Genomic DNA, 21,996 nt, shown 5'->3' on the forward strand with positions numbered 1-21,996 from the left:
CTCCTTGGGTTCTCCCCTGTCCTGGTGAGCGAGCAGCTGTCCAGGTGTTTAGCTGCTGGCCTGGGTCAACCCCACAAGAAGTGCAAAGGCCAGCGCTAGTCCTGCAAGCTACAGCTCTTGAGACTGGCTCAGTGTTGCACTTAACGCATTATCCATTCACTGCTGGAGTTTCTGTATCTCTCCATACACAGATGAAATAAAGGCAAGCTGGGTCTTGTTTCAAACTCCCCCCCCCCCCCCGTGAAATTAAGACCAGTGTTCAAGAAGTCTAACAACAACAAAATGTTATTTTCAACAATGAAATAAATGGAGTATCAAAAACTGCTGACAGCCCATACTTAGCTTTGGTGAAAACGTTAGCCCCAAACACCATAAAATGAGAATCAGAATGAGAACCAATACTGATGATAAAAGAACTGCATTATGAGAAATCATACATTTCTTCCCAGTGACTGCTTTAACAAAATTTAGAGAAGCAGGGTTTGGTAAGTATACTTACAAAACAAAACAGGATCAAGTTGAGAAGCCTTTGATGTATTCAGTCTCATTTTGCTTTGCAATCATAGAATCATTTAGGTTGGAAAAGACCTTCAAGATCATCGAGTCTTACCATCAACCATGCCCACTAAACCATGTTCTGGAGTGCCTGGTCTACTCGCTTTTTGAATACCTGCAGGGTTGGTGACTCAACCACTTCCCTGGGCAGCCTGTCCCAATGCTTGACAACCCTTTCAGGAAAGAAATTTTTTCTAATATTCAACCTAAATCTCCCTTGCTGCAACTTGAGGCCATTTCCTCTCATCCTATCTCCAGCCACCTGACAGAAGAGACCAGCACCCACCTCACTACAAACCCCCTTCAGGTGTAGAGAGCGATAAGGTCTCCCCTCGGCCTCCTTTTCTCCAGACTAAACAGCCCCAGTTCCCTCAGCTGCTCCTCGTAAGACTTGTGCCCCAGGCCCCTCACCAACTTGGTTGTCCTTCTCTGGACACACTCCAGCACCTCAATGTCTTTCCTGTAGTGAGGGGCCCAAAACTGAACACAGCACTCGAGGTGCGGCCTCACCAGTGCCCAGTACAGGGGGACAATCACCCCCCTGCTCCTGCTGGCCACACTATTTCTGATACAGGCCAGGATGCCGTTGGCCGCCTTGGCCACCTGGGCACACTGCTGGCTCATATTCAGCCGGCTGTTGACCAACACCCCCAGGTCCTTTTCCCTCAGGCAGCTTTCCAGCCACTCTTCCCCAAGCCTCTAGCGCTGCATGGGGTTGTTGTGACCGAAGTGCAGGACCCGGCACTTGGCCTTGTTGAACTTTATACAATGGGCCTCAGCCCATCAATCCAGCCTGTCCAGATCTCTCTGTAGAGCCACTCTACCCTCCAGCAGATCAACCCTGCCTCCCAACTTGGTGTCATCTGCAAACTTGCTGAGGGTGCTCTCAATCCCCTCATCCAAATCATTGATAAAGATATTAAACAGAACAGGGCCCAACACCGAGCCCTGGGGAACACCACTGGTGACCCACCACCAACTGGATTTCACCCCATTCACCACAACCCTCTGGGCTCGTCCATCCAGCCAGTTTTTCACCCAGCGAAGAGTACACTTATCCAGGCCACGAGACGCCAGCTTCTCAAGGAGTATGCCATGAGAGACAGTGTCAAAGGCCTTGCTGAAGTCAAGGAAGATAACATCCACAGCCTCTCCCTCATCCACTAGGTGGGTCACCTGATCATAGAAGGAGATTAGGTTGGTCAAGCAGGACCTGCCTTTCGTAAACCCATGCTGACTGGGCCTGATCCCCTCATCCTGGACTTGCCATGTGAGTGCTCTCAAGACAAACTGTTCTATAATCTTCCCCAGTACAGAGGTCAGGCTGACAGGCCTGTAGTTCCCTGGATCCTCCCTCCGACCCTTCTTGTAAATGGGAGTCACGCTGGCAAGCCTCCAGTCCTCTGGGACCTCCCCTGTTGACCAGGATCACTGATAGATGATAGAGAGTGGCTTGGCAAGGACCTCTGCCAGTTTAATTGTTTTGAAGTAGAAAACACACTGTACAATAAAGGAATTCTGATTTTTTTAAAAAAAGTAAAATATCTAAGTATGCCTGCTTGTAATACAAAAACTGGAACACTAACTATTCTGAAAAATGCATAGCTCTGTTGCAAAGCAATCTTCATTTTCTTCACCAAGAAGTTACATATACCCACAACTCCATAAAAGGAAGGAATCCCAAATTAAGTTGGGGAATTTGGAATCGGGATTTATATGATCAAGAGGACTATAGTAGGCAACAGCAGGAGTGGAAAAAACCCCAACAAAACCCCAACATTACACATCAGCCTTGCTTTTTTGTGCTCCTACAAGTCACTTCCTTGCTGCCATTTATTTGTGTTTTCCTTTAAATCTTTAAAAACAACAAAACCCCCACAATCCGATGCCTGTCAAAGTAGCAGAACTGGTTCACCTTAGAAGCGCTAGACCCTGGAAAATGGCTCCATCAGAAATTTCCCTTGGTGTTTCTGATGCTCATGGTAGAAGGTGTAGAGTGGTTGAACCTGCTCCTTTGCTACCTGTGCAGGTTATATTCCTTCCATTCATCTCACTTGGCAAAAAATATTCCAGGGATCATCAGTTGTTAAGCAGTACTCTTATTTGCACACACTGTGGTCTTTACTCTTTAGAGTCAGTATCCAACATTAATCAGAAAAACCCATTCTTTTCCCCGCTGTGCTCTACCCAAGTGCCAAAAGAAATTGAGACAATGGTGGGGCGAGCAGAGAACTGGGCAGCGGTGGTAGAGGGAACAAAAATGAAATGGAAGGTCTGCATAGCAATGGGTTCATGTACATACTAAAAATACTAAAATGCATTGGATCCAGCCAAGAACACTAGCTTCTATTCACTTGTCCTTCTTCTGAAGTTTGTAAAAGTAGTAGTTTATTTTTCCGATATTCTTCATTCTCCTGCTCCGCTTCCTCATCTATAGATTTTCTTATACATGCTTTTAGTTCCTCGATTCCTTCTCCAGTATATGTAGATATAGGAATTATATCTTTGAATTCAAGTGTGTTTGCAGGAATCACTTCTTCCTGTAGTAAGTGTAAGAAGTCTGAAAAATCATATTGAAAGAGTTAGTTCACTCCCCAAATATTGTATCACTACAAAACCCATAAAATCCCATCAAATTTAGAAAACAAACTTTAATAAATTACAGTAATAAACATAACTGCAATTAATATCTAAGTATTATTTGCCTAATTAATGTTTATAGCTAAAGTCTCAGAAGACAAGCACTAACATAGCAGTTATACCATGCCTGCACTCTTATGAGAAGATTCTATACTCTTCCTTTAAGATGAGTACAAAGAAATCCCAAGCTACAGAATATGGGAGATAGATATTTTTAAGCCTTCCTGTTTCTTATACTCTCCAGGAAATAGGAAATTCACCCCAATGCAATAGCAAAATTGAAGCAAACTTACGTAGGCCTGTCCAGAATTTTCATGTGTTTTGGCCCAAGTCACATGATAAATTGTATATACATCAGTGTCTGTAAGGGGACCTTCGATGGAGGTTACCATTATCCGAGATACCTAGACTGGAAATTTACTCTCCCTTATCATAGTTGGGAAAGATCTAGGATCTCTGTATTTTATTAAAATACTTCCCCAGCAGTGAAGCCAGCACTACAAATGCATATAAACAGAGCTCTAAATGCAGGAATTGGTTTTAAAACATATGTTCAAATAATAAATTTAATAGCTGACTTCAGTTTCAAACAACTCCTTGCCAATGCAGAGTTACCCCTGATGAAATCTTATTACTACTTCTGTCAAAGCTAATTGTTGAAAATTAATTTACCTTGAGGATTCTGTAGCTGTTTCATAAGTTCACTCAAGTTATCCTTTGCACAAGGCAAATCCATTTTATTAATGGCAAGAAGTGCAGGCTTTGTTAGAAGTTCCTCTTTGTACAGCTCCAGTTCCTTAAAAGACGAGTAAATTTGCCTTAGTAAGTATTTGTAGTTTAACAAGTGCTACTTCAGTATTACATCTCCTCTCAGATTTGTTTAATTGCTTAAATAGTCTTTAATGCCTAGGCAGCTGTGAGATTTACTCAGGTGCTCAAGGTTGATGTATTAAAGCCATCTGACAGAAGAAAATAATTTTCAGTGGTTTTTTTACTCAAACACAGATATTTCAGGTAAACAGACTGGCCAATTCTGAAACAGCCTCCTATAGAAAGAATGACAGTTTTAGTTTTGTTTTTCTGATATCCACAAACACAAAATCAATTCAGAAAAAGTTCAGATCTATAAAACATACAAGAAAATTCTTTGGAGAGTTTTCTGATTCCTAAGCATTGACTATGATCAATACCAGAAATATAATCACAACCATGAATCAGCTAAAAATAAACAGCAATAGCTGAAATCCAGAAGATTCATCATCTTCAGTTGTATAGTTAAATACAGTTGCTAAACTTGAAATTACATAAAATGTATTATTTTAAATCAGAAGCAATGGTTAAGAGATGGAAACACTAAGTGTCTGCATATCTGTGCCCTGATGTCTCATCTCCTTTAGGCTATGCAGTAAGGGCATCAAGACAAGGGTTTAACTATACCCATTTCTACTTCCTGAAAGACTACAAGACTGGGGAACTGAAAATGATGTGTCTTTTCACCTTTGCTTGACTGTAAGAAATATCCCATATGCTGCACAGATTACTAAAGGAACAGTTGTGCCCAACATAAAATAAAGCAGTTTCTCCTGGACAGTTAAAAATAAAGAGTTGATCATTTTGAAGAATCCTAAGCTTGTTAACTGGCCTTATCAATCCAGAAGACACACTAACATTTGAAAGTTCTTGATCAAAACTGAGCTTCTTTCTTGGCTCAACACTTAACTACAACTGTCAATTATGAAGGCGAGAAGTTACCTTTGTTAGAAGCAATATAGTTTCAAAGGCTGTTCTGAACCGAGTCTTAATAGACAGTTGAAACCCAGAAATATCAACCTGAAAAAGTTACAGAAAAACAAGCTTTATGGCATTAAATTATGTTACAGTATCAAGGTATTCTCCATCAACTACTTTGCAGTAAAATGTCCATGTACGTGCCCTCATTCCTGGCCAAGTAACAGAGGGCAAGTATACACCAAAGTAACACCATAGACACTGGAAGCACAAACTGGTTGATTCTGATACAGTGTTTCTCAAAGGTCTGATTTTTAAACCTCTTTTGTAAGGGGATCTCACATTAAAAAAGAAAGAAAAAAATAATCATCCCATGCTTTAATTATGCTTGGAACACTTTACTGCTCTAAGTTAATTGGCAAATTTTAATGATAAATTCTATTTAAAGATTTAATTTATCATCAGTCATTTGAGCATTCCGTTCTGAAAACAGTATTACAGCTGTACTTACCATAAATCATACAAATTACAAACGATTTCCTAAATTCCAACTACCCTGCAATTAAGATGCGTTTTATTTACTGCATTACCATTGATTTCAATAAGCTATAAATTTTATTTAACTTACAACTAAGAGAAGCTGTTTGGTTCTTTCTACATGTTTGAGAAATTTGTGGCCCATCCCTTTGTTTGCATGTGCGCCTTCAATCAGTCCTGGGAGATCAGCTACTGAAATCTAGGAAAACAAAAGTTTCAAACAAAAGATTTCTAATAAGCAAAAATGGTCAGTTTAAACACCTATTATCATTTTATATAAACAAAAGAACCCACTGTCATGGTTTAACTCCAGCCAACAACTACATACCACGCAGCCGCTTGCTCACTCCTCCCCACTCCCACTAGGATGGGGGAGAGAATCAAAAAAAAAGAAGAAAGTAAAACTCATGGGTTGAGATAAGAACAGTTTAATAACTACAGCAAAATAAAATATGATAATAATAATAATAAAATATAATAATAATAGTAATGAAAAGGAATATAACAAAAAATAGAAAAAGGGAAATAAACCCCAAGAAAAGACAAGTGATGTACAATGCTATGGCTGACCATCCACTGATTGATGCCCGAGCAGTGATCTGCCCCTCCCAGCGAACTCCCCCCTTTTATATACTGAGCATAATGTTCTATGGTATGGAGTATCCCTTTGGCTAGTTCGGGTCAGCTGTCCTGGCCATGCTCCCTCCCAGCTTCTTATACACCTGCTTGCTGCCAGAGCATGGGAAACTGAAAAATCCTTAACTTAGGGTAAGCGCTACTTAGCAATGACTAAAACATCAATGTGTTATCAACATTATTCTCACACTAAATTCAAAACACAGCACTGTACCAGCTAATAAGAAGAAAATTAACTCTAACCCAGCCAAAACCAGGACACCCAGACAAAGGAATGTCAGGAGTTTCTGTTTTGAGAGACTTTTACAACTACGTGTATTCCTTGGAATTGTGCGTGGAATCAATTCTCCAGCAGTATGCATTGGCTATTTCTATACATTTAGAATCTATTATCAGAATCAGATTTAAACAAAATGCTACTATTACACAGACATTGTGCTCCTCATGTTGCCCCATCTGTTTATTTATAGCTGTCTGCAAAGTAGAAAATAGAGTAATAATACCTCGGCAGAGATCTTGCAAAATTTACCTATTACCTGAGAATAAAACAGACTCTGAAAGGCAAGAAGATTAGGTTATCATGTTTGCACAGAATTCAAACTGTCACTGGAAAAGAAAATAAAGTCTGTTCCTTGTGGCTACAGAGGATCACCATTCCAAATGCAAACTCACTTAACATTGTTCCCCTGAGTGTGAGAAGCTCAAAGAATTTCTCTTCTGCTCTTCAACTGAAATGAGATTCTGATTAGTATATCAGCTTCCAACCAGAGCCCAGCAAAGACTGCCACAGTGGAGAGGACCTTGCCATTTCCTCTGCTGGTTGAGAGGGCCGTACACTGTTGTAAAGGAGAGCTGAGGCAGACCGAAAAAAAGCAGAATACTAAAACCTGCAAATATTTACTCAGTAGCTCACAGAAACCTAAGACAGATAGTGAAGCAAAGAAGAGCAAAAGTAGGGTCTTCAAATCTATCTAATACCCATTTAGACAGCACCCAGATTCAATTAAATCATGCTGAAAGCCAGCACACAATAAAATTTCCAGTGTGCTACCTGTTGAAGAAAGGGGCTTTCTGCTATAAGTGAGTTACACTCCCACACACGTGTCACCTTTTAAACTATTATGCATTTCCTAAATATTTGAAGCCTTGCTTCAGAATTGTCTATCTATAGAGACATGAGATACAGATGGATAAACCATAGGCTTGTAACTAGAAACAGAGAGAGAGGAACTGAAACCGAGAGAGAGGAACTGAAACCGAGAGAGAGGAACTGAAACCGAGAGAGAGGAACTGAAACCGAGAGAGAGGAACTGAAACCGAGAGAGAGGAACTGAAACCGAGAGAGAGGAACTGAAACCGAGAGAGAGGAACTAGAGTTAGAACAGAAACATCCACTTCCTGGTGTGATGTGTTTGAGTGCTGTAGTACCATCATCACCACCTTTTCCCCCAACTTTAGTTCTCTTTCAAAGAATATTTTTTTAAGGAGCTCAAAGAAACTCATACTCTCTGAAAACAGCACTTGGTTCAGATATTCTGGTAGAAAATGTAAATGCTTCTGCTAGTTTCCATGATCTGGTACTAAGACCTGATGCCAGATTCATACTCAGATCCTCTACTTTCATGTCTTGTCTTTTCCAAGTACTAATGACAGATGGCACCAGGTAACTTGTATGTATTTTCTTCTTTATAATGTACTAAGATAAAATAAGCAAATTGTTATGCATTTCCTTAAAAACATTAAAGTTCTGTAAGAAAAAAAAAAGATAATGAGCCAGTCTCCCTTGAGTGATACAGGACAGTCACCTCAATTACTGCTCTTAATTACTTTCGTTGTTTTGTTTTCAGCAGTTGTAATAACTGAGAGATGAAGTACTTCCTCTTACTCACACGTGCTCACTGTGATCACAATCACTAGTTCCCTTGGTTTTAGAAAAGAGATATTTTGTCCATATAGTTCCTATATAGCACCCAACACTGTAGTGTAAAAACTATGAACTGCAGAAACAGTGAACAATAAGGGTCATTGGCTATGACATGAAACAGACTGCAGAAAAGAAAGCCAGGAGTGCAGGTAGTTCTCCTGCTGGAGAAAGATATGCCAGTAAGAGCAAGAAGGTCCTGATTTATGGCAGGCAGGTAGTTTTTTTAAAAGGCTATAAACAATCCTGTTATTTGCAGCAGAGTTTTCTAGGATAAGTTACCCTAAACTAGCAGATAAAATGAATATACAAAAAATTTCCCTTAGATGTGTGCATCTCTGCAGGGAACCTGACAAACTAGACTTACTTCCTTTAATACACGGTTTTGTTAAAGGTTGTTAAATGAAGGTTTCAAGCAACGGCTACTGAATCCCCCCAAGATTATTGCTTCTGAAAGCGAGAAGAGGAGTCTTCTGTCTTCTCATATCTGAGAGCTATGCTTTTCTGGTTAACTCATCTGAAACCCTTTTATGCATTTGCCTTTTATCTTCGAAGTGATGAGTCTAGTACTGCATGTATCATACACTTAAACCAAATAAAAGCACATCAAAGAAGATTCAAGCTTGAGGAATCAAAATGTTTGCTCTACCCTTACATGAACTTGGGGTCCAAAGTCTGCTAGTAAGAGCCTCATTTAGCATTGGTTTTCCCCCCAGTGGATACTGTAGAAAGGATTCCAGGCACCACACAATCATCTGACAACTTTACCTGAAGAAGCTGGGTGGAATTGGGTTCACAAAAATTAAGGTGGTAGGGCAGTAGCTCTACCAGTTCTCCACAGCTACAGCCTACCGCAAAAGGAACTGGACCCAGGTAACCCACCTCTCAGTTAGTGCACTATCCTGGCTGTTCAGGCAATCACTATCACTCCATACTATGCAAGTTTTTTGTTAAAAAAACCTCCCAAAACAAACACCACACAAAAACAAAACACAAAAGGAAGTCAGAGCAGCCAACCTAGAAAGCCAAAACAGTAAGTTATGGTAACTGGGTTATACTCACTAAATTCCCTGTCATTGCTACTGCAGATCTGCAGCTATTGGACAAATTTGCCCCTGTTTAAAATCCATTCTGAAAATGACTCATTCATTCCGAAGCTCTCTGTATGGCTGACTTGCAGAAAATTTGCCTCTTCTAAATAAAAATAACAGGTTAGTCTCTGAAATAATGATATTTTTTTTAAAGTCCTAAACTTAACAAGAGTATACCAGGACACAGCAATCTCAATTCCATACAGGAGCTCACAACTCCAAGATTATAAAGCAGGGTTAGAACCACAGAAAGGAGACAAGGAAAATGAGAAGCCACTTATTAAAGTGATTTGCTATCAGCTCAACGTCATGTTACTGCATTTGGCTATAAAGTTCTCTTATGACTTTATAAAAATAGTACTTTTCCCACAACTTCCATTAAGTCCATGTAACTGCATTTTATGTGTATACATTATAGATACACGTATGAAAAAACCTACAAATTTCCTTTTTCTTTCTGAAATTATGTTAAGCAATAACATTACTAACCATTATATACAACTAACCATTATATATGACTTTAACGAGCAAGCAGAATGAACTTTCATACCCACCTGCTTATAATCTGCATACATGACCTTTCCTAGTTCAGGCTGTACTGTTGTAACTATGACAAGGGAAAAAAAGAGGAGGGGAAGAAAACAAAACTGTTCTTAACATTTTTTAAAAATATTAATGTTACAAAACATTTAAATGTTGCAGGACTTTCTCACTTCATATTTAAATGAAACAAATGTTCGGTAGCAGAAAAAAAATTAAGGCAAATGGGATGTTAAGAATTACTGGAAAAGGAATAAAGAAAAAGCAAAACGAGAGAACAAAATTAGACTACTCAAAAAAATAATGGTTCACCAAATCTTGGCACTGTGTGCAGTTCTGCTCCTGTCATCCCCAAAACGGAATAGAGGAGCTAGAGAAGTGTCAGACACAAAAAGGATTATCCAGACTATGGAAAAAGGCTGTAGAGAATCAGGAGTGGCGCAAGAAGGTCAGTAGGAATTATTAGTACCTATGCTCTTGCTGTTTAGTTAAAGCATGTTCAGATGGCTAATCCTAATTTACTGACAGAAAACTAATAAAAATGGCATTTTTCAATGGACAGATTCAAACCCAAAATCTTACCCTGTTGCAAGAACAGGTGGTAGCTATTTCCAAAGCATAAAGATGTTTAAGCAAAGGAACTTGATGGTGCATATTCAGTAGACCACACCATGGAGCGTCTAAGATGCAATAAAATGGGCTGAGACTGAAATAAATGTTAAATAGACCTGCATCAACAGGCTGAAGCACTATGAGGGTGTACACATGAAAAACTGAGGTGGTTAAAGGAACTGCACACTGAAAGAGCAAGTTCTCTCTTTGAAGTATTTCTTACAATTAAAAATCTGTGTGACATATTTAGCAGGCAACATGCTTATCACCTATTCTTTATTATAAACCTGTAAAGCAAGACAGAGAAAAGACTTCTTGCTTTCATGAAATATTACTGATCTAAAAATAAGAGTATGAACTTACATACATAATTTGCAATCTCAGGTTTGGCATGAGAAATCTTGCTTAACAAGGATGATTTTCCTGCATTTGGAAATCTAGAAGGAAAGTCAGGATTTATACAGTGAATAAACACATGTGTGATTCCTATATATTTTATTACTGAATATACTATATTACCTTAATCAAACTCAATGCTATCAACTAATTTCTGCAGACTCATTTACTCACACTTAAAAAAAAAAAAAAAAAAAAAGCAAAAAACCACACAAAAACCCAGATCATTATGATTTTTTTTTAATCAAATTGGAATAATTTTTCTAAATCCAACAATGCTTCCCAAGGATGCAGGCAGGAAGGGTATGTAAATACATGTGTAACAGATTTAAGAGAAATCTTTCAAAGTCACTTGGATAGAAATACAGCATAAGCATACATGTCTACTTGAATTCAGTCTTCACATGCTATAGCCGATTTTGTACATTACATGTACATTCTAAACACCTGTCATGCAAATACACCTTATCAGTGGGATTTACAGTCTTTTGGTATACAAATCATGGTTAATGAAACATTCTACAATTTAAATACCAATGATATCAATGCTACAGTTTAGCTAATGTAGCAAAGCATATGTAAACTGTACGTACCTATATATATGTGAGGGGAAGAGCGAAAGAGACTTTGCATATATAGACACACACATGCACAGTTTGTGTATGTTTTTAAGGCAACAAAGTTGTATGAGGGATCCTGAAATTAGGACTAACCTGCTTTGTTACCAAGTAAACCAAAAAGAATACCAGTGAAACCCTAGGAGCTGGCCTGTGCAGACCTGACCGTTGTAATGTTTTCCCTTTAGAAGGGATAGCTAAACCTGCATACTACAACAAAAATGTTCCTTAAGGGATATGGTAGCTTTTACAATAGCTTCCTCACATTTCCATTGAAATGGAAACCTAAGTTAAAACTGAAATTATAACACATGCTTATTTTAAAGACTAATCTGAGCCATAAAAGACACAATAGCCTTGATTCATGTGAAACTTGAAGCTAATGCTGACATCAGATGATAGACTACAGTCCTTATTCATAGCACTTGCTCCATATGGGAGACCACACCAGACTTGTGTTCCAGTCAAATTCACAAACAGTTATTCAGCATGTTACAGTGCGACAGTGATCGAAGAAAACTGTGCCTACGGGCAACTGAATATTGGTCACAAGATACAAAGGCATATGTCACAAAGAAAACCATATACTTTCCACTTGAATACATGGAGAAACATGACCTGTTAACAGGGACAACTCAAAAGAACATGAGCTAATGAAAACCAAGACTAGTATTACATTAAGGGGCTCTATAAAGGAGTTGTATACAGGGCTTTCTTAAAAAAAAAGAAAGAGACATAATGACTCTTGTTATAACAGGAAAACTATTGAGGGTAGTTTTAATGCTCTCTGATGTTGAAAGGTGCCTTAAAGACATTCCGGAAAGTTACTCTGGTCATCTCCTCAAGTATGTATTTTGTTTCCACTGAGGTACATTATGCTCTTTGAAGTTTAAATTGCAACCTACACTACACATCACAACCTGTACCCAAATCTGATGGGCCTTTCTCAAGTCTGTATGTTTTTTACCCGACCTAATGGCAAACCACTTGCAAATCTACTGAAGTAAAAATAACAAACACAAAGAGATCAAAGTACAACCACAAACTATCAGAGGCTGATTCATACTCTCAACAAGAAAATAATATGCTCCTCTAATTAACTGAAGGTTCTTTTTATCCATTTTAAAGGGAAACAGCTAAAATACAAGCCAAAATGCAAGATTAAAGCAGCACTTGTGTCATAAAACTCCTATAGTTTCACACACTTTAAGAAGAAAAAAATTCTCTATCATGTAATTACTGAAGACCACTTGAAAATTATAACTTTAGATAAATCTGATATTAACAAAACTATTTCTAGTAAGTAAAGAAAGAAAAATGTAGGTAGAAAACCATGCTGTCTTCAAGTTTCTATTCTTTAATGGTATATGCCAATTAGACTATTTCCACCTCAAACCCCTCCTCATCATTTTATGTTTCCTATGGTGTTTATTAATAAGGACCATGGGGGGGGCAGAAGATGCCGAGTAGACCAATACTTTTGCAATTGTAGTTTGTTGAAAGCTTTCTCCAAATAAAAATAGATTTATCTGCATTGTTATAAAGCAGCGCCATTGAAAAGCACCAAAGCAAAAGAAATACAAGTCCTACTGTTCCAGTTTGTAATTACTTCCTTCCAACACTCCAAGCTGTTTATTTGGGAGAGTAGGCTACGTAGCCTTTGAAACTCTCTTTAAAACTACTACTGAAAGGATCCATTTGTGCCAGTACCAACATGTTGAAGATGCAATATGGATAGAGTTCTTGACTCTGTTTTGCACCTCCTACTCACTTCATAAATATTAGCTAACAGTATTTTGATAATCACTGCAATTGCTAAATTCAAGTATATCAATATTTATATATTACCCCATTTCATAAAACTCTTCACACACAAAAGCATAACCAATACTTTCCAAATTTTAAAATTAATTTTAATAGGTTTAAACTCTATCTGATTTGCAAACCACAAGTTATTTAAGCGGCAATGCAAATGTACAGGAACGCTTATCCTCCAAACTCTCAAATTTCTTCGAAATCCCTTTTGAAATTTACTACTTTGTTTTCTAACGTCAGTTCTCAAGCTACAGTACTTACCCAACTAAGCCAACATCTGCTATAAGTTTCAAATCAAGACGAACAATCCGCCTCTGACCTTTGCAAGGCAAGAAGTTTGTGGCCAAAGAGCCTCCAAGACCTCCGCGAGCTGCTAGGAGTCTCTCTCCTGCTGCATTAAGCTCTCCTGAAAATAAATTCACTAGTGAAAAGGCACAATCCCCTGCAGTAGTTCAGTTGTGGTTTTCCACTTAAATCTATCTTCAATGAAAAGAGAATTTTCTGTATGCTTTCTTACAAGAGCTGTGCACTCAAGGTCATGGTATTTTTCCTTCTTCAGAAACAAATGAGCGCAATCACACCTCAGTATTCCCCTCTGTCATACAGTTAGTTACTTCAAGGAAAGTGCTAAATACAGGCAGGCAAAGTGTGGCCAAAATGGTAGTTCTGAAGCCTCCCATACTTGAATTCAAGAATGCAAGGAAAAATTTGCATTGATAGAGATAGGACTACAGCAAACTCTTCAGATGTTCCCTATTTTTTCATTAAGATGCAGGCTATAATATCTCCCTTAGGGTTACAATGTTAGAATAATTTAAAAAGTTGCAACATTTCAATATGTAATTCAAGGAAACCTTTTAGACACTGACATGCCTACCTCCTTGCCATACATCCAATTTTGTTAGACATCCAAATCAGAGTCATTTGTGAATTTAGTTTGAACTCTGAACAGTGTGAGAAGAAAAACTCAGAAACTGCAGAGGAACCATTGAGAGCTATTCCAAGAGCACTGTATCAAAAGTGATCTTCCTGGTTACTACCAAGTACCACTCTTTAAAAAAAAAGAGTAGAAAACAGGTAAGTATTTTAGATAACCTGAAATGTTGACACTGAGCAAGGATCTTCATCTTTTAAGTAGTGTCATAATTCAGTAAAGTTATAGGGACACTTACCTGAATTTATGGACACATAATTTATGTAAAGGTCATTAATGATTCTGTGGAGGATCAGTATGGCTTTCACCCTTTAGCACTTGTTCGCAAGAGCAGTTTTCCTTCTGCTGCATATAGTGATACAAACTGACTACTGCTCAATTCTGGAAGGGGTCCCTGCTTTTCCAACAATTTCTGCAGTGTATTTTTTGTCACCTCTTTGTCCCAGCAAAGGAAAACACACACATATTTTGGGAGACATGTAATCTCAAAACATCCTAGTGTTAGAAGTCTGCTAGATGCTATCAAGAAATACGACAGTATCTACTATATACTTTAAACCAAAGCAAAAGGTCTTACCAATCTGCTTGCCATCATCACAAATAACTGAAATTCCCACAGGCACGTGCACTTCACAGTCTTTTCCTTTTTCGCCTTTTAGTGCTTTAACACTGGGAGAAATTAAATGAGGCTTAGTAACTTAACCTGACATTTAGCTTTCTGGAAAAGATGTATAAAACAACTTTCAGCGAACAGATTCATACCTGCTGTTGGCTCCTGTTCCAGCTAGAAATCGCTTCTGGGGATATCTGTCCCTTATGGTCTTCAAGGTAGTTCTTTCTTGGGCGACGAACCAGACATCACCACCTCGCCCTCCTTCCCCACCTAGACGAGGATAACCCATTCCACCAGTTCCTCCTCTCACATAGAGCCGTAAATCATCTATGAAGTTGCCGTACTAATAAAACAACAAATTTCACATCAGTACTACATTCTCTTTGTATTTCATTTTTGTAGTCGTTAGAAACAACGTGGCTAAACCTTGCTTGAACTTTTACCTGATGGCAACAACGAGCGTTCAGAAAACAGACATGTAACCCCCCCGACATACTTTTCCACCATGAGAAACGTCTGACCTCTCCGCCCCTGCATGCCCGGCCAACAGAACCCCGGGCAGAGGGACGGGACGGGGCGAGGCTCTGCCCCTGCCCCTCCGCCGGGCCCCGGCGCCAACGCAGACAGGCCTGCCGCGGCGCCTCGCCGCGCACCGCGCCGGCCCTGCGGCTCTGTCCCGGCACGTACAGGCCTCCTTCCAGGAGGCCGCTTCGCTGCGACGCTGCCTGGGGAGTGCAGGCAGCGAAGCGCGGGGGCCGCGGGTCAGCCCGGGGGAAGGCAGCGCCGCGCGGCCCGGCCCGCCCCGGAGCCGGGAGCGGGGCCGCGGCTCTTCGCCAGCCCTTCCCGCCGCCCGAGCCGTGCCGGCCGCGGGGCTGTCCGCACAGCGGGGCCCGTCCCCGCCGCTCCCCGGGCCGGGCGTACTGACCTTCCGCAGCACCGCGCCGCCGCACCGCACCATGGTGGTGGCAGCAGCCGCCGCCACTGCCGCCCGGGCCCGGCCTGCGGCGGCGTAAAGGGCGGGAGCAGCGGGCCCTGAAGCGGAAGGTGGGCGGACCCGGGCCCCAGGGGGCTGTGTGGAGAGGAGAGGGCGAGAGGGCGGGCGGGGCCGGCGCCCGGGCTGCGGGCGTCTGGCTGCCGGCTGGGGGGGCGCGGAGCGAAGCGAGCAAACCCCCCAACTCCCCGCCTTGCCGGCGGCCGCTATGGCGGGCGAGGCGGGCCGGTGCCCCGCGCAGGTGCGCAGGCGCCGGCCTTCCCGCCCTCGGCCGCGCGGCGCTGCGGCGGCCCCTCGCCGTCCTCCCGCCGCGGCGTGGCGAGGCCGTACCCGCCGGGACGGTGCCGGCGGAGCCGCCGTCTCTGCAGGGGACAGGCCTGGTTTGCTGCAACGTGTCAGCTCCTCGCTCCGGTCCGCCCTGGCCCCCGAAGCACCTCACGCCGAGGTGCGGGCAGGGACGCCTGAGGGGAGAGCCGGGCCCCAGCTGCCGGAGCTGCGAGGTTTCGGGCAGGATCCGCCATCTCCAGCAGCGTGTTCTCTCTGGAAGCTGCGTGCCGATTAGATACGGCATCTACTGTTGGCTTCGCCCATGCAGGTGGACCCTCTGAGGCCTGTTGGTCATATTGCTAACGCGCTCTCCCTCAAGAAATTGGAACCCGACCTTTCAACGGTACTGATTTTCAGGGCAAGGATGCCCCTGTTGAAAGGCCCTGGCTTTGATAAGGCTTATGGTGCTTTGTATTTCTTAAAATGGTCACAAATGAGAAATTATTTTGTAAATCATTACATTAGTGAGGTCAGAAGGGTAAAACTGGTGAAAAAACGTCCACAAGTGAGTTCTTTCACAGGTCTATTTTGTAGATAAGTATTTCTCAGACAGCATGAGGATATTTTCAGTGGGTTGGTTTGTTCTTTTTTAAGCACAAATCCTCATGAAAAAGCAAATGCTCATCTGTTCTTTCTTGCAGCGTTTCCATAAGGTCATACATTCTCAGTTGCAGTTGTTAGCTACCTGAGGAGAATCATTACAGTAATTTAATACTAAAAATAGTTCAACAACAGATTTTTATCTGTTGCATAATAATACAACACCCCCCCCCCCCCAAAAAAAAAAAGTGGTGTGCCATATACATGCTAAATGGCCCAACAGAACTTTTAAGCAGTACCCAGGATGTACCAGAACATGTCAGTGCTGTCCAATGCTGTTTTAAGAATGTAAATTTGGTTTCATTAGTTGTTTGTTAGTTTTGTTTCTGAGTTGCTTCATGGCCTAAGACACCAGATTTGGGAACTGGATTTACAAAATACATGCAAAATAGTAGTTACGTAGTTAGATTTGTCTGCGAATTATCATTTGGGCTTTATGTTTACTGTAATTTTGCTTTATTTGGTACACTATGAAAGTTAGGCCAATACCTACATTTAAAAAACTTACCTGTACATAGTTCTACATAGTCATCAGTTAATTAGGGTAAAGGAGTCTTCAATTTGCTAAAATTTTAGACATAAATTAGGAAAAAAATATTTTTAAAAGAAATCGGGAAAGAATGAATAAAAAATCCAAATTCCTAATCCTGTGCTTTTCAGCTGACCCACACTTTGCTGACTTAAAAAAGCAAACTGTTTATTTTGCAACTGCGTTATTCAGAAGGTACAGAAGCAGTGTGGCTGCCATTCAGAATGATTATTCCTGATGGATTTTGATGATCTTGATGAATGAATAAAATAATTACACACTTCAATTGAATACAATTTTACAAGATATTACAGTACAATCTTTTTTCCCTTTTTGTTTTGAAGTGTCATGTTCCATGGGAGTTTTTAGTAGTGTTTTTAGAAGGTCTTAGTCCCCTTTATGAACCCTTTCTTTCCACCTCGAGTACGGAAAAAATACATTCAAAAGCTTTTCACTCTGTTGACTATTGCTGACCTGCTTTTTCTGCTGTTCTCTGTTATTTTTACCAATCAACTACGTATTCTCTGTCAGCTAAAATACTTACAATTTCTACCAACTGGACATGCTTGTATCACACTGTTACAGAATTTTTAGAGCAGAAGATTTTTCAGTGATACAAATGGGAGAGCAGGAGAAGATGTGACTGTTGTCTAGTGAGCCTAAGTTAGATCCCCCAAATTCAAAGTCTGCCTTTCCTTAGTGCCAAAGTAATTTCACCACGTGGAGAAAGGCAAGATGGATCATGCAGAACAGAAATTATTACAACAGCAAAAAATGCAAAACTCCATGTCATGCTTTCACGTCATGGGGACTACATCTGCAGTTCTGAAACAGGTGATACATAAAATCTAGCAGCAATTGTTTTGAACAGATCTGTTGAGAATAAGATGACTGGAAAATAGCAAACGTGGGTCTGGCCTTGTTTGTACTTGAGGCATTTAACAGAGGGGTCCTAGATGAGAGGCTTGTTGGCTGAGAATCCCTCTATACTCGGTGGTGAGAGGTGTCTGCAGAGGACAAGACACATCATGAATGGCTCCCTGTGGATCCCCGTCTCTCTCTGTTAAGTCTTTGAAGTTAGGTGGGCTGAACCTGGGCTGTAATTCCTTACCTTTGAAAAGAATAAAAGTGACCTGGCCAACCACAGACCCTGAAGCCTGGTCTCAATCTCATGCAAAGCTTTGGAAAAACTCAAATTTGCCATGTTAATACCCTATTGATAAAACATTTGATATGGTATCACCTGGTAAGGAATGACAATATGGGGGTTAGGAGAGAAATTGTGAAGTGAGATAGCCGCAAATAAGGTTGAAAAGGAAGATGTCAGGCTTAAAGGGTTGGTTTTGGCATGGTCTTGATATTTTCTGTAGTAGCCCTGACAAAATCAGTAAGAGCATACTGATGAAATCTGGTAATGATATATACTTAGGAATCATCAAAAGTACAGAGAGTATCTCAGGAGATAGAAGGGAGGTATTAATGTCATTTAAGGCCCTGGTGAAATCTCATTGGGGTACTGTGAAAACTTCTAATTAATTGTTCTATAGCTCAGCTAATGTTGAACTGAAAGAGGGGTAGAGGAAAGTTAGGCACATCACCAGAGAGCTTGAGAGCCTTTTGTACAAACAGATTTTAGGATGCCTCAGCTTGTTTACATCAATAAAACAAAACCAGAGAGGAGATGTGAGTGCTGTCTATAAATATCAGGAAAGTAAACATGAAAGATGAAAACCATGTAATTTGAGGGGCAATGTTGATGAACAAACAGATATGTACTATTATTAATAAATATATCAGGAAATGAGAAGAATGTTTCTAGTCATTACAGCAATCAAATTCTGAAACAGCTTTTCTTTGGAATTAGTGGGACCAAAAATATACCTGTTTTTAATATGGCACTTGATAAATTTATGAGGTGATTGTGCAACAGAGCTTTCTGTAGTGGCAGGGAACTAGGCCCATCATTCGGGAGGACTTTTCTGTTCTGTGCTACCATGGCAATTCATAGTACAAATAGCAGAACATTTTGTCCAGATTTATGGTTCGTGGTATGGGAAGGACTTGTCAGTCCACGATGAATAGAAGGCAAGGTTCAGAAGTTCTTACATATGAAAAAGTCAGATTGTGCTACTGTGACTTCAGTAAAGTATATGATGTCGACATTATATAGAAAATAATAGAAAGAAGTAGATAAGGAAAAGAAATTTTGAGTGAGGTGAAGAAAGCACGGGGAATTTGCAGGTAGCAAGAAGGTTATCAGCAAAGCTCTTCAAGGATCAAGTCATAGGCTCTGAGCTCTCCTTGGATACCAGTGCAAGCATATGTCAAATTACCGTGTGTTTTCATGCTTTTTTCTGCTTTTGTGGTGCATACTGTTTGAATTTAGTGCTGTTGAATTGTTACAACTGTTGAGAGCAGCAGGGTCTGTAGCTTGTTGACTTAGCAGAGCCTTATATTCAGTGTGCTGAACTTCCTTAACACACAGCAGGAGGTCAAATCCAACAACAGGTTAATGTGTAGACTGGTCCGGAGATGCCAGCAGAGCCACTAACTAATGTTAATTCAACTCATGTAATCAACCACAACTCAACCTCAAAAAAGAGAAATAAAGAAAAACTAGTCTCCTCTGTATGTTGTGCATTGAAAGTGTTAAATCTGTTGACACAAGACTAGATTTATTTCAGCACTGAGCAAGCTCATGCCAAGAAGCTCATACCAGCAGGGAATTAAGTAACATTTCATTTGAAATGTGCCATTGTGCATTTTCTGGAACTTTTTATACCAGTAAGCACATGATCATGCATACACGATGCTAAAAGTTACCGAAACTGAATCATTTAAAACTGTAAAGTTTGAGGATATTTTAGATGGTTTATTTTCTAAATACTTCGCTTCAAAAATGTATCTGATCACCCGAAGAGACTCTGTTTTGCCAGGGCAGTACTGATTCTATCATCTTGTTCTTTTGGTTTGTGTTGGCTGCTTAATCAGTAGTGGGTGTGCCGTACTGGAACTTAAGGCACAGGGCTGTGAGCATGTCACTGTCAAGCCTGATCGTAGAACGTCACTCTGTTATTTCTTTACCTCAGACACTAATCAGTGATGCACAGGCTGACTCAATTCTTTCAGTAAACCCTGTTTACGTGAGAGTGTGCAGATGTGTAGTCACAGAGATACCTATAATTCAGTCATACAAAAGGCTGATAGCATTTTAAAGCTCTCCAAACTGATTTATATGTAGCCAATGCATATTCTGAGTTTCATACTAAATGATGCTTCAGTTCCTGCTCTTTCTGTTCTCATCGTGTACTTCAAATACTTGTATATGATTGCTTGAAAATCACAAGGGTACTGCTACATCAAATCACAGTTTTACCACTCTGTTTCTTTTCTGTCATGATACAAATCACTAGGTAGTGTGCTGTCATCAGCTTGAACAAGAAGCCGCCGTTAAATCTCTTTCCACAACAATTTTAAAGCTTCCAGCAGCGTTTTTTTTTAAATTTGTACTTGATGTACTGTTTTTCTCAGTCTAGAGAAGAACTAACTTCGATGGAAATATTTAAAAATTAAGCTGAAATATTTTAGCAACATAGCTTTATTTTAAAGTAGGGTTGAAATAATTAAAAAATGGAAGTGAATTTTTTTTCCTTGCCGTTCTGAACATGCACACAACAGTTCATTGCAATGCTGGGAACCTGGCACAAAGGTCTTTGTGGTTGAAAGAAATAACTACACCAACATATCCAAGGTCCAGATGTTCTAAAAGTTGGTGGTTTACTATTACAGTTTTATTTTGGGAAAAAAAAAAAAAAAAAAAAAGAGTTTTAACCATTGCCAAGGATACACTCTTCAGTACAATAAAGTGCCACTAGATGGAGACACCTCAACTGCAATAATAAGAATAAGCTGAAGCACAACAGTTCGAAACTCATGCTATAGAAAAACTATCGATGTTGGAAGAATTTGGAGGGAACCATTTTATTTTGCCTAAGTTCGGTTATCAATTAAAAAAACTCAAAATCGCAGAAATAGCCACTTCTTTCTTTAATCTCGTCTCATAAAACTCGCTGTGTGAAATGGCTGTGCTGGAGTGTCTGGGTTTACACGTGGCGTATGCTACATCTTTGGAATTCTTCCTGAACCCCTGCAGAACAGAGAACACAACACGATTTTTCTCTAAATCCCATTTATATTTAGTCATCAGGTGAAAAAAAATCTGCTTTCCCGAGTACATGGACAGAGTCTCCAGTTTTAAGGGCTTTCACCTACAACCCAAGCTTTTATGTAGTTTTCAGGTATGTTAGATTTTATGAAGATGGTCACAGATTGACTTCCCTTGACCTTACCTGTTCTGAAATAGAAATTGTAATAACAATACTTACCTAATAAACATGATCAGTGTCTTCGTGGTGCTTCCATCCTACAAACTTCATGTAACATCCTGCAGCATTATTAGTCGCCAATAATTTTGATCTCTGCCAATTTAAATTCATGGGTTCATCATTGTTCCAGGTGTCATTCTCCCATAGGTGATGATCCCTCAGTGCTTGACTGACAAAGATGCATAATACCATAAAAGAAATATGAAAATCAGCCTTCAGAACCATTTCCACTTGGGGAGGTAAATTTTTAGATATTATCAAAGAATTTTCTCATAAATAGATTCTTAAGAGCACATTGTTGATGAGGTGATACTTTAAAAAGAGATTTTTTTATTTGAAAGGATTTTCCTAAGAAAAATCTGTTCCTCAGCATTTTGATTTCTATAGTTGTATTCTGGGAATACCTCATTTTAAGATTAAAAATGGTGAATTTATTAACTAGATTAGGAAAAGCAAGAGGAGCATAAAAAAAATAAATCTGTATGATGAAGAAAATGGATTGAGGGCTGCTGTCAGTGGCTGTTGGAGT

At 40.1% G+C, this 21,996-nt stretch overlaps 1 protein-coding gene across 2 annotated transcripts; it reads right to left on the reverse strand.

Annotated features, from left to right (window-relative positions):
* Positions 1-1,982: 1,982 nt before the first annotated feature.
* On the reverse strand, positions 1,983-15,630 carry GTPBP10 (GTP binding protein 10). Of its 2 annotated transcripts, none has more exons than XM_049798630.1 (10): positions 15,561-15,630; positions 14,785-14,978; positions 14,600-14,691; positions 13,350-13,494; positions 10,624-10,697; positions 9,663-9,715; positions 5,552-5,659; positions 4,948-5,025; positions 3,868-3,991; positions 1,983-3,115 (listed from the first exon to the last, which is right to left on the reverse strand). In XM_049798630.1, the coding sequence occupies exons 1-10, from the start codon at positions 15,591-15,593 to the stop codon at positions 2,895-2,897; spliced, it is 1,122 nt and encodes a 373-aa protein (XP_049654587.1). In that variant the 5' UTR covers positions 15,594-15,630; the 3' UTR covers positions 1,983-2,894. The 2 variants fall into 2 exon arrangements, with proteins under 2 accessions (XP_049654587.1, XP_049654586.1); XM_049798629.1 differs by lacking the exon at positions 15,561-15,630 and adding an exon at positions 15,079-15,139.
* Positions 15,631-21,996: the final 6,366 nt, after the last annotated feature.

Source organism: Accipiter gentilis, chromosome 4 (assembly GCF_929443795.1).
Source record: "Accipiter gentilis chromosome 4, bAccGen1.1, whole genome shotgun sequence".
In the NCBI taxonomy this organism is placed as follows: domain Eukaryota; kingdom Metazoa; phylum Chordata; class Aves; order Accipitriformes; family Accipitridae; genus Astur; species Astur gentilis.